At 39.7% G+C, this 13,659-nt stretch overlaps 1 protein-coding gene across 1 annotated transcript in view; it reads left to right on the top strand.

Annotated features, from left to right (window-relative positions):
• Positions 1 to 7,375, top strand: part of LOC126428311 (uncharacterized) — a 60,247-nt gene extending 52,872 nt beyond the window's left edge. Inside the window, exon 6 of the mRNA XM_050090243.1 lies at positions 7,135 to 7,375. Within this exon, the coding sequence (XP_049946200.1) occupies positions 7,135 to 7,259 (125 nt within the window). The 3' untranslated portion in view covers positions 7,260 to 7,375. The remainder of the gene's footprint in view (positions 1 to 7,134) is intronic.
• The last annotated feature ends 6,284 nt before the right edge of the window (positions 7,376 to 13,659 follow it).

Raw genomic sequence — 13,659 nt, 5'->3', positions numbered from 1 at the left:
TGGCAAGGAAAGCGTTTCTGAAGAAGAGAAATTTGTTAACATCGAGTATAGATTTAAGTGTCAGGAAGTCATTTCTGAAAGTATTTGTATGGAGTGTAGCCATGTATGGAAGTGAAACATGGACGATAAATAGTTTAGACAAGAAGAGAATAGAAGCTTTTGAAATGTGGTGCTACAGAAGAATGCTGAAGATTAGATGGGTAGATCACGTAACTAATGAGGAAGTATTGAATAGGATTGGGGAGAAGAGAAGTTTGTGGCACAACTTGACCAGAAGAAGGGATCGGTTGGTAGGAAATGTTCTGAGGCATCAAGGGATCACCAATTTAGTATTGGAGGGCAGCGTGGAAGGTAAAAATGGTAGAGGGAGACCAAGAGATGAATACACTAAGCAGATTCAGAAGGATGTAGGTTGCAGTAGGTACTGGGAGATGAAGAAGCTTGCACAGGATAGAGTAGCATGGAGAGCTGCATCAAACCATTCTCGGGACTGAAGACCACAACAACGACAATACCTGCTCAAGAGTAGGATTGGAATATTTCACAATCTATTCTCTGATCCTATTGTCTGTCACATTCTGTGTGATTGTGTCCCTGATAATATAGTCACTGTAATATTGTCCACATTCACAACAGACATTTTTATCACAGCGTAAGTGATAAAAGATTTTGTTGAAGCATTGTGCCTCCCTTTTTGTGCTAAGGACAACCCTAATGTTGAGTAATGAATGTCATTTTTTCCTTCTGGTACTGTAATTTTGAACTATAGTGGATTATTTACAAAAAACTTAATGAGGGAATAAATATACTGTGAAGCCATAGCCAGACTGACCAATTCCTTAAATAGGTGGCTAAAGGACGATCGTGGGTGAATACCACGTATTATTCTTATGGCACTTTTTGCGCAATGAAGACTTCCTTAAAGATCAGTTACCCCGCAACATTATACCGTATGACATTATTGAACGAACCATTTCTTCTGTTTCTGTTTGTATGCTTGAATTGATACAGTACTTGTGCCATCTGCAAAAAGAACTAATTGTTCTTGTATACTAGATGGAAGAACCTTTACATATATGAGGAACGGTACTGGACCTAAGACTGAACATTTTGGAACCCCATACATCATTCCTCCTCAGTCAGAATCATGTCCTTGGACTATATTGACTTACTAAGTATAACTTTCTGTATTCTTTTAGTTAGATATGGGATCATCCAGTGGTTGGCTATACAATCAATTTCATAAAATGTCTACGTAGGAGAATACTGTGATTCACAGAGTAAAGTGCTTTTGGGGGGTCGCAGACAATACCAACCTGCACTGTTTTATTATTTAATGCTTGTAAAATATGGTGAGTGAACTTGTAAATAGCATTCTCAGTAGAGCAACCCTTCTGAAACCCAGACTATGATTTTCCAAGGATACTGTTGTTGCTAATATTATTCTAGAATACACCAGCTTCTCAAAAATTTTGGGGAATATTGTCAGAACTGAAACAGATGAGTAGTTATTGATATCTCTCTTAGCATATTTCATTAAGAGGGGTTTAACAGCACCATATTTCAGGTAGGACTGGTTTTATTACAGGGGAACAGATTTTTAGTACTCTACTGGAAACACCATTAAAACCAGATGAGCTTTGATTTTCGAAAGAATATATAAGTTTATTAATTTCAGAAGGAGAAGTTCTTGATACACTCACACGATTGAATTTTATGGAAGTTACATTTTCGACACACTGCTTTGATTTTGCTTCAGAACTGTTTGTCCCTATGCTTTCTGCCACATTTCAGAAATGGTTTTTAAATACGTGTGCTACAAGTGACTCATCATTTACAGCTCTTCTCTTCAGTACAATAGTGATGATGTCTTCTTCTGTGGCTTGTTGTCCTCTCTCTCATTTCACTCCATACCATATAGCTTTAAGTCTGTTCGAAGTACTGATTTCTGATGTTATGTGCATGTTCTTTGATTTTTTTAATAACCTCTCTTAGTAGTTTTGAGTAGGTTTTTGTAGTGTGCAACTACTGCATGATCTACTTGTTCTTGCCAAAACACACATTACCATTAAATGAATTTGCAATTGTCAATGAAGACAACCATCAGCTGTAGAATGAAGTGACAACCATGAAAATTTGTGCCGGACCGGGACTCGAACCCAGATTTCTCGCTTATTGCTAGTAGTCGCCTTTCCATTTGGCTATCTGTGCGCGACTCACGGCCAAACCCGGACTTCCGTATGTCGCCAACCGTGCGACTGTAACCTGTACTCGTACATCCATATATATATATATATTCCCATACAGGTCAGACATTGTACTTGAAAGTGGCTTGCCTGGTATCAGCAGGTAAATACAACATTGCAGTGCCTGTGTTGTTCTGATTATGATGCAAAGGAACTTTGCATCATAATCAGTATAACACAGGTACTTCAATATCGTAGATGCATTTCCCTTTTCCTTTCACAGGATACTTTAATTCCTCTAGTGATTGATGGTTTTTTGCAGGACTGTTAAGTGTCTTTTCTGATTAGCTTATGTGGGAAGCTATTTTCAAAGAGTGATATGAATATATCATGGAATAGATTAAATTTTATGTTAGCATTTGGTTCATTACAAATTACCCCCATGTCATCTCATCCAAACTATTCTTTAAAACATTTATCAGCAACCAAATAAATAAAAATACTAAAAGAATGTACAGAAAGGATTGGCCTGCAAATCTCTTTCCAGCAGTCTGTCCCCTGCAAATCTCTTTCCAGCAGTCTGTCCCCTGCAAATCTCTTTCCAGCAGTCTGTCCCCTGCAAATCTCTTTCCAGCAGTCTGTCCCCTGCAAATCTCTTTCCAGCAGTCTGTCCCCTGCAAATCTCTTTCCAGCAGTCTGTCCCCTGCAAATCTCTTTCCAGCAGTCTGTCCCCTGCAAATCTCTTTCCAGCAGTCTGTCCCCTGCAAATCTCTTTCCAGCAGTCTGTCCCCTGCAAATCTCTTTCCAGCAGTCTGTCCCCTGCAAATCTCTTTCCAGCAGTCTGTCCCCTGCAAATCTCTTTCCAGCAGTCTGTCCCCTGCAAATCTCTTTCCAGCAGTCTGTCCCCTGCAAATCTCTTTCCAGCAGTCTGTCCCCTGCAAATCTCTTTCCAGCAGTCTGTCCCCTGCAAATCTCTTTCCAGCAGTCTGTCCCCTGCAAATCTCTTTCCAGCAGTCTGTCCCCTGCAAATCTCTTTCCAGCAGTCTGTCCCCTGCAAATCTCTTTCCAGCAGTCTGTCCCCTGCAAATCTCTTTCCAGCAGTCTGTCCCCTGCAAATCTCTTTCCAGCAGTCTGTCCCCTGCAAATCTCTTTCCAGCAGTCTGTCCCCTGCAAATCTCTTTCCAGCAGTCTGTCCCCTGCAAATCTCTTTCCAGCAGTCTGTCCCCTGCAAATCTCTTTCCAGCAGTCTGTCCCCTGCAAATCTCTTTCCAGCAGTCTGTCCCCTGCAAATCTCTTTCCAGCAGTCTGTCCCCTGCAAATCTCTTTCCAGCAGTCTGCATTCTTCTGCTCAAAATTACACACAATGTGCCAAGATAAATGGAGTTACATATTTCAGATAGCTAGGTGACATCCTTAAACCTGCAGAAGTAGGAAAGCTCGTACAGAAGACTCTACTATAAAAAATGAAGAGAGCTAATAGCAAAACACAAGATGTATATAATAAGAAATGCATATCCTTTCAGCCCAAGGTCAGACACTACAACATAGTGATCAAGTCTGAATTCTGTATGCAAGTGTGACATTAACACTGCATACAGAAAGCAAGATGGAAAACATACTGACGGAAGAATGCAAAATCGTGATAGGAATTCTTGGTCTAAAGTTGACCTAGCAGCAGATGTCAGAAAAAGGTTAAAATTTTACACACACATCAGCACGCTACCATCAACATATTCACCAACAGAATTGTGACATACAGACAAGGGATCAAGTCAACAATTCCATGGACCACACTAGTCAAACTTTACTTAGAAAATCACAAATCGATCCAACAGAAATTGAAGACAGAAACATTGTACAGAGACAAGATATAGAAGTTGAATGTTAGGTCAGAAAATGCACTCCAGAAGAAACCAGGAACAAAGTGCACTGAAGGTAGAAAGACTCCACGGAGAAAAAAACGAGAGCATTATGGAAAATCAGGCAGAATTCTTTGTATGAGCCAACAGGAGCTCTATGCAAATAATTCTTCCAGGATTGATATGCTGTGTCAAATTTTGCCTCTTACATTAGACAAAAATCTTTAACTTTTATATTTTTAATGCATTTCTTTGGCTACTTTGAAGTTAATGCAATAGATCATTGAAGACAATATCAGGATTGACATAGGACAGTCAGTGCGATTGCTGTGGCCGAAGGGGCAAACGTAAATGTACTTTGATGTTGATACCTATATTTCTAGACTGCATTTGACAGTCACATTTGTATTAATATTTACATTTTCTGTGAGTACCATCAGCAGTCCACATAGGCTCTGGGCATCAGTGTTCCTTGTTGCTCATTACCTAGTATCAATGCTGCTTACTCCCCCGATAGCAGCCAATCTCAGTTAAAATTGTTGGGACCTACTGTCATCTCCAGATCTTCTTGAACTTTCCCCTGGAGCATGTGCATCTCTTTAACGAGTATAGAACTACTTTTAAAGTTGACTACCTGACCAAATTCCTTGCCATATTTGGCAATTGTGAGCTGTAATGGATGGTTTAAGCCTGTGTGACATGGTAATTTGTGTTTTGGAACCTTACTTCATCTGTATACGTATCATTACAGATAAAAACCAACAGCTCTGTGTTGTTTTCCTGTATTATATTGAAACAAGTTAATTTTTTATCTTCTGAATGCTAGAAAATACGGCTGAACTTCTTTCTTTCTGAGTTTCCTGCCATATTCAGTAATGCAACTGGTGCAGGGCAGGCAGTTTGGTGTCGTGTCCTCGACCTGCTTCGCTGTTGATCAAATTTCTACTGATTGCAATGTAACATATCCATTAGCCATTAGCGTCTTCCTCAAGAACCAAAGTCCCTGTCCTATATGTTCAACATCACTGATATGATACACTCATCTGGGCCATGTCCCAAGTACAGCCAAATTTTCTGCAAGAGGATGAGTTGAGACCACATGCAGATATGTTGTTGTTGTTGCTGTTGTTGTTGTCGTCTTCAGTCCAGAGACTGGTTTGATGGAGCTCTCCATGCTACTCTATCCTGTGAAAGGTTCTTCATCTCCCAGTACCTACTGCAACCTACATCCTTCTTGCCTCCATAAGTTGAGGTTCTGAAAGCTGTACTACATTACGTGTTCTACTAATATCTTGCAAACAAGGACATCTAGAGCTGCAACATCAGTGTCAGTATTGAACAATGTGGACTCACGTTTGGAAGGACTGGTGTTCAAATTTCTGTTTCACCATAGAGATGTAGATGATCTGTGGTTTTCCTAAATTTTTAAAGTGAATGCCAGGCTGGTTCCTTTGAGAAGGCCACAGTCAATTTCCCTACCAACATTCCCAAGCTCAAGCTTGCGCTCTGTCTCTAATGACCCCATTGTTGACAGGCAATTAAATCCTGATCTTCCTTTTAGTATTGTCAGTCTCCTCAATTCTTAAGATTATGTTGAGGTGACTGCCATTTACATGCTTGTCGTACCCTTCAAGCTCTTCCTTTCTGTATTCCAGATAATGAGAGTGTTGTCGTATACCAGATGGCTGGCACTTACTCAAGAAAACGTAAAGGGAAACTTTGGAAACACACACATTCTTGCTGCAGGAGATAAGGGAATCTCGTGCAGTGCCTCAATAATTGTAATTGTTTTCCTACTGGCTACTAGGAACTCTGATACTTGGCACTGATGTGTGTTGTTGTTCGCTACTTAGCAAATGTAAATATGAATATAAGCAAGAACCCAAGTTTACCACTTGCCCCTCAATTACTACAATGGCAGTCAGTCATGATGCAGCTACATTTTCGTATACTGTTGGCAATTAACAGCCAGTGAAATGCAGTTTAACATAAACAAGTTTTTTTGTGTAATTTACTTTTCTCTCTCTATAATTTTGTACTTGTTTGGTGTAGAGCTTAAACTACCTCTGCAGTTAAGGTCACTAACACATACACGTGTGATTGCACTTGACTCAGAGGCTGATACTTTCAAGACCTAGCGGTATAAGAATTTTTCAGTGGCTCTATTTGTCTGGCATGTGCACGAGTCATATAAAAATTACACCAACATCCTGTATTACATTACAAACCGATCGGCAGTGTCCTATGGAGTGATTGTGATGTGTCTGTCAGATGCAAATCTTAAAATCGGTGATATCATTGGAGCTATTCAATTACAGTAGGCTATATGCTGAGCCCTGGTTTCATCTTCTCCTTCCCCTTCATCCATATCAATACAAACACAACATTACTCTATACAAGCACTTCTCACAGTTGCCAACACAACACTGATATACACTTCATAACAGGTTGGAGGAAGACAGCTACAAAACACTTCCACTAGGATCTCACCGAGCGAGGTGGCGCGGTGGTTAGCACTCTTGACTTGCATTCGGGAGAATGACAGTTCACTTAAGGGAAATGCTGCGATGGTCCCTGTGAAAGGGCACGACTGACTTCCTTCCCCATCCTTCCCTAATCTGATGGGACTGATGACATTGCTGTTTGGTCTCCTCCAGCGAATCGACCATCATCTGCTAGGATCTTGGCCAAGATGACGATGAAAGATTTCCGCATCTGCCCCCCAACACTCATTTCACGAGTTAGGGATTGACTTTTTAAGTGATGTTCACATTTTGTAATTTATTTGTTGAGCTGTTTGAATATAAAAATGCTGATACCTGTATTGACTCTTCACTTTGACATTGGTATGATATAAAACTCAATTTTTCTGCCTTAAGTCGCCTGTTAAATGTGCTTTGAGAATTCAGTATGCTGCGATTATAGCTGTAAACATATTGGGAAAAATCAAAGAGCATTTATATGTGTGTATCATACACTGATTTAATGAGCTCTTGTAGGTATTTCGGTAAACTATTGTTAGATATTGTATATGTAAGTTAAAACTCTTGCATGCTTTGTAGTGAATGTTTTCCTTAATTTTGCTTCAGATGTTTTGAATAAGAAGACTCACTATGTGAAACCATTTTCACAGGAATCTCCCAATGAAGATAAGTTGTGGGAGGAAATTGCAAAAGCCAGCACTGCAGACTGGAGTGCTTTTTCTTGTGAATGAATCATGAAACACCTTGAAAAATACTTACACTTTTATATTTCCATGGCATTTAATATATTTTATCTATTCAAGTATATAGCCCACTGAATAAACTTTAACAACAGCTGAATTAACCATGTTAAGCATTGCTGTTATCATTATCATCCAGCATTTTGTGCTGTTGCCCTAGAATGTTGCCCTTGGGTGACTATTTGGCACACTGGGGTCCTTTCCTGATTTAGTATATTGTTCTTGGAGGCACAGTACATCTAACTGCCACTCTTCTAACGTCACGCAATATGGTGACACTTCTCATGGCATTAAACTGTCCTGTTTTTATCTCCATTATGGATGATGGGTATGTATTCAACAGTTTTGCCCTACACATCTGTAATCCCAATATGTACAGCTGTGCATCATCACACATTGCTTGTATAACATACCTAAGGAGAATGATTCCTTGCACAAGTTACTGGGTTTGGTCTTCTTTGTGTAGAACTATTTGATGCAGTTGCATTACAGATCTGTGCTGGATAAATTTACTGTAATATTAAATAAGTAGCAGAATGTACAGATAAGGAGTGCAAATGAGAGAATCTTGTTTTTCTCACACCACTTTATAGCAGTAGCCCATCACCAAGATTACAGGCCATAGGCCTACTTAGTGACAATAACCAATGTCTGTCAGTACAAGAATGTTGCACATATCTTCTGTGTTAAGAAGCAGTAGCATTAAATAAGTATAGAATCACTATTTTCACAACCTGTCCTTTACTACCCTGCTCTGCTACCACAAGTTATCACTTTAAAATGTCACCAACTTAAGCTCAGCAACTCTCCTTCCCACCATAAAAAACTCTGCATTCAATTTTATCTATCTCAGTGAGGACTTGAGCTTCACACTGAAATATTTTTCTCATTTTGTACAAAAAACATGTTTCTGTAAGAGAGGGTGGTTAACCTCTTGTGAATATTATTGTATCTAAAAGAAGTGTTAGTTTTCATCATGTTAAACAAAGCAGAATCACAACTGTATTTAATTAAAAATTAAATTGATTTGTGAAAGTTTCCTAAAGAAAACTGTGTGAAATATACTTACTATCCATGTTGGCAAATCCAGTATTTATTTTTTATTAATTTTTTCATCTCAGAATTTTTTGTTTTAAAGGCACTTTAGGGAAGCAAAGGTGAATCGTACAGGAAAGAAAAATTAGAATTTGGAATTTAAATACTCTTGTAAGATTTCTGAATGCACTAGTGGCAATCTTCTAAACCTAAATGCAAACAAAAAATGCCAGATTAACATCTATAAATTCCCAGTTGCGTCAGAGAGAGATTATTTAAAAAATGGAAGTTCATTTGCACTGTAGCTGCATAAGTTAACTGTCGTTATTATTATGTGTGCGAAGATCAATTCTAGCCAGCAGATTTTGTAAACATCACTAGGCACAGGTATTCCAGAACATATGGAATTGGCATTATACTAGCATTTGCCCTGTTCAGGTTACATGGGAGGTGGTGGTGGTGGTGGTTGTAGTAGTTGTGGTAGTGGTAGTTGTACTGTGGACAGTGTTTTCACCAATCGGATGCAAATATAACTGTGCATGACATAGGTTGCAGTGCAAACCATAAAATAATGGAAAAGCCAACCTGTTCCTATTTTCAGCACACAGAGTATGATGAGAACAGATTTTTATCCACACTGTTTTATGATAGTGAAAGTAGTAAGGATGTAATGGGCTCTAGAGTTTCAAAATGTGATTCAATTCCAAGAAAAGAAAGAACGTATAAATTGCATCAAAGTACAGGTTACAGATTAGGTAAATTTGAAAAAAACCTATAAAATGAGGAGAACCAGTTGAAAAAAAACTAAAAAAAGCTATATGGTGACTGGAAATTTCAGTTAATTGAAAAGTTACATCATGTCACCAAAACGTTTATTAATATTAAGGAATGCCAATGAAACATCCACAGCAATATGATGGTTTGTATAAGATAATGCATTTGCTCTATCCATTTATAAGAGTAGTTCCAAGTTGTACAAAATTGATAGTTCGGTAATTTTCACATCTATCAACACCTGCTTTCTTTGGGATTGGAATTATTATATTCTTCTTGATGTCTGAGGGTATTTCGCCTGTCTCGTACATCTTGCTCACCAGATGGTAGAGTTTTGTCAGGACTGGCTCTCCCAAGGCTGTCAGTAGTTCTAATGGAATGTTGTCTACTCCTGGGGCCTTGTTTCGACTTAGGTCTTTCAGTGCTCTGTCAAACTCTTCACGCAGTATCGTATCTCCCATTTCACATTCATCTACATCCTCTTCCTTTTCCATAATATTGTCCTCAAGTACATCGCCCTTGTATAGACCCTCTATCTCGGAGACCGGCAACAGACGGACCGCAGAAGGTCGAACCTCGGACCGGCAAATATTCTTAAATACAATCCGACGTCCAACTAAGTATCCCGGCGCTAAACGTGTCTGAAAAACAAAAATTTAGTTGAGTAGATCAGCAAATCATTTAATTTAGTTGATCCACTTCATTCTATTTTCCTCGGCGAGTAGCGCCTCCCACCACACGTCACTGCTCACTCGTTCATTTGTTAAACAAGTCCGAACCTGCCGTTTTAGTCAGAGAGCACAGTGGGCGGTCGGTCTTAACTTCGTTTCGTCAATCGCACACAGGCTGCGGAGCAATTATTCATTTGTTACAACTTGTCGTGTGAAAAACCTTTTTGTACATACATACCTACATTAATAATGGGTCCTAAAAAGCGAAAATTGGACACTGAAAATAGATTTTTGACTGAATGGACTAAACAATATTGTTTTACACTGCCTGATAGGCTTCCAGTGGTTCCAGTTTGCTTAATATGTAATAAAACTGTCGCTGTTATTAAAAGTGGCAATTTAAAGCGACACTATGCAACAAATCATCAGCAATTCAACAAAAACTTTCCTCTTGGCAGTGAGGCTCGTAAAGAAAAACTACAGGTAATATAATTCTATTAGATAATGTATAAGTGTGATGTGTATAACTGCTTTGTAAACTTATCAAGATAAAATTTAAATTTAAATTAGAGGAATATCTCACTTCTGATGAAAAAAGCACGAAATTGTTGGTTTGCTGCATGAGTGAGCAAGAAAAATCGGCAGAAGCAACGTTACGTGTGTGCTGGAAACTTAGTAAACACCAAAAACCATTTTCATATTCTGAAATAATGAAAGAATGTATGTTGGAAGTAGCCTTGGCACTTTTTAAAGAAATAAAGGATGTTGTCGCTGCAATTCAAAGTATTCCATTGTCAGCAAGAAGTAATACAAGAACAACAGAAATTTTAGCTACTGATATTAAAAGCACTCTGCTTGAACTTTTGGAAAAGGCACCATGCTACGTCATGTGACATTGTCGATGATGAACAAATATCTATTTTCGTGAGATTTTTCGACATTGAAAATAAGATATTCTGGGAAGAATTGCACGCAATATTGCTTTTGAAAGGTATCACTTGAGGAGATTATTTATTCAAAGCTATTGGCAAATTTATTAATAATTCCAACATTCGTTATGATAAAATAGTGTCGCTTTCAACTGACAGCGCCCCAGCGACGATTGGCAAAGAAAAGGGTGTAGTAAGGAAAATCGGGGATCAGAATCCAGGTCTGATATCGTATCTGTGTATAATTTATCAGTCTGCCCTTCGTGGAAAACTCAGTGCTACAATGAAAGAAGTAATGGACAGCTTGGTGCAGTTGATTAATTTTATGAGATCTCATTCTTCCCTTCAACACCGAAAGTTCAAGAAGTTTCTTTCAGAATGTGATGCAGCGTACTCTGACATACTGCAATACACCAATGTTCGTTGGTTAAGTAAAGGTCAAGTTGTTGAACGTTTCTGGCTAATAAAGGAAGAAGTAACCTCCTCCTTGCAAATCTTGGATACGCAGGGAAAAAAAAGCATAACAAACGAGCGCAATATGCTAGCTGTGGCTTTTCTGAAGGATATTCTGAAATATTTAAATGCGCTCAACATAGAGTTACAAGGGAATTGGAACTTAATATGTGATCTGATGCAAAGTGCGTGCTTTTCGTTGTAAGCTGGATATTTTTGAAAAAGATATTGCAAGGCACGAATTTATTCATTTCTCAACAATTCTTGAGTATAAAAAAGAAAACTCTGAAGAAGACGTTGCAGCATTTGTAAGATTTCTGTCCAATCTAAGGGACAAATTTGCTACAAGATTTCAAGACTTGGCAGAAATTGTAAAGTTGTCTCAATTCCTAAAATTTCCTTATGAAGTTGATGCATTGGCAGAATGGACTGATGTGGCTGTTATGTTGTTCAGCGTTTCAAAGTCTTCACTTCAAGTGGAGTAATTGACTTGCAAGAAGATATTTCTTTGCAGATGTATAAAACTATCCACTGAAGAGTTTCGAGGTAAACATGTTTCAGAAAAATTTGAAAATTGTAGGAAAGTAACTACCAATCTGGCCACTATGTTTGGTTTGACATATGCGAATCATCATTTTCGAAAATGAATTTTTCGAAGAACACATATCTGCCAAGGTTGACGGACACCCACCTCGAAGACATTCTTCACATTTGCTGTACCCCTCATACACCGAACTTTAAAAAGCCGGCTCGAGACCGTCGATGTAATTTCTCGCATTGAATATATTATAATATTAACTGAGAACTACTTGTTTACTTGGTTTACCCTTTTTTTGGAAACTAACTCATCTTGAAAACAAAATAAAAAACAGCCACTACGTAGCTCCATTCTATTAATGATGGACTCATTCGTATTCTTAATGTTCAACTTTATTTTGACGCAATGAGCCAGACATTAACATAGAACATCCAAGACAAAAACAAACATAAAGCAAAGAGTGAATGATTATGTGCACACTGGTCTTTGCTGTTGCCCCTGTACTGTGCACACGCAACTATTCGTCTGCATGCTCCCACACAACCCCCTCCCTGAAGAGCGGAGCTCCAGAAGTGTGCGGAAACTTTACCAGACCGTTTGCCCGGCTCTCGTGCGAATTTCTGTCTGTACTTCCTCCATCGTCATATCTTCATCTGGTTTGCTGTCCTACCATCTGTTGCACCCTGCAGGGGCCCCTCGTCTTGCTGCAGGCCCGCCTCCTCTTCTTGTCTTACATCTTCTAGCAGTGAGCCGGCTGCACCTGGTCGATTGACACAGTAACACTCTTATCGCGAACTAGGATAGTCAAGACCTGGTCAGTACGGTGTAGTACTTTCTAAGGTCCCGGATATGTCGGATGCAATGGAGTTCTGACTGTCGGTTCGCAACATTACATGCTAGCATTTGCTCAATCCTCGATGTACGAATGACAGCCTAACACCATGCCGTGTCACTGGTTGTGGCCTAAGCTCGGCCAGTTGAGTCCTTACTCTCGTTAACAAGTACGGTAGGTCCGTCTTGCATGTACTCTTCTGAAAAAACTCACCGGGTAGACGTAAGGTTTCCCTGTGTACTAATTCCGCTGTAGATGCTCAGAGGTCAGGTTTGAAAACAGTGCGTAAGCCTAATAACACTAATGGCAGTGCTGCTGACCAATTCTCGCCATGGCACATTAACGCGGCCTCAAGTGTTCGGTGCCACCGCTCTACCGTGCCGTTGCTTTCCGGGTGATAACTTGTGGTACGGTGACGGCGGAACCCGCATGTTTGCCAGCTCCAGGAACAAGGAGGATTCAAACTGACATCCTTGGTCCGTCGTGACATGTACCAGACATCCGAACCGTGCTGTCCACGTCGTCAACAATGCCCGGTTCACTATCTCTGAAATGGGGATTGCTTCTGCCCATCTCGTAAATCTGTCAATTTCCGTCAATAGATACCTATAGCCTTCAGACATTGGCTATGGTCCAACAATATCCATATGCACATGTTCGAAACGACCAGTTGGCCCGTCAACTTTACCCACTGGCTTTTTCACATGGCGTCCCACTTTACATTGCTGGCAATCCAGACAAGTCTGCACGCACTTCAGACAGTCTCTCTTAATTCCTGGCCACACGAAGCACTCGGTCATTAATATTACACTTGCTCGGGGTCCCAGATGAGCCAAACCATGTAACCCTTTGAATACTTCCCGGCACAAACTCTCTGGCACGAAAGGTCTAGGCCATCCCTGTGAGGTATCGCATCAGAACTGTATTGTCTCACCTTCTGGACACAGTTTTCTTAACTTCAACCCAGTGGGCGTGCTCTGCCGAAAAACTTGCAGTTATGCATCATCCTTATGCTCTCTCGCCATTGTAGCATAGTTCACTGAATACTTTATTACTGCAACTCGTGAGAAGTAATCTGTCACCATATTCTCTGCCCCATTAATATGTCATAAATCAGTAGTAAACTGGCTTATATATTCCAGTTGCCTGAATTGTTTAG

This window comes from Schistocerca serialis, chromosome 12, assembly GCF_023864345.2.
Source record: "Schistocerca serialis cubense isolate TAMUIC-IGC-003099 chromosome 12, iqSchSeri2.2, whole genome shotgun sequence".
Taxonomy (NCBI): domain Eukaryota; kingdom Metazoa; phylum Arthropoda; class Insecta; order Orthoptera; family Acrididae; genus Schistocerca; species Schistocerca serialis.
Note: the sequence above shows the minus strand (reverse complement) of the source record. Positions and strands in the feature narration are given on the sequence as shown.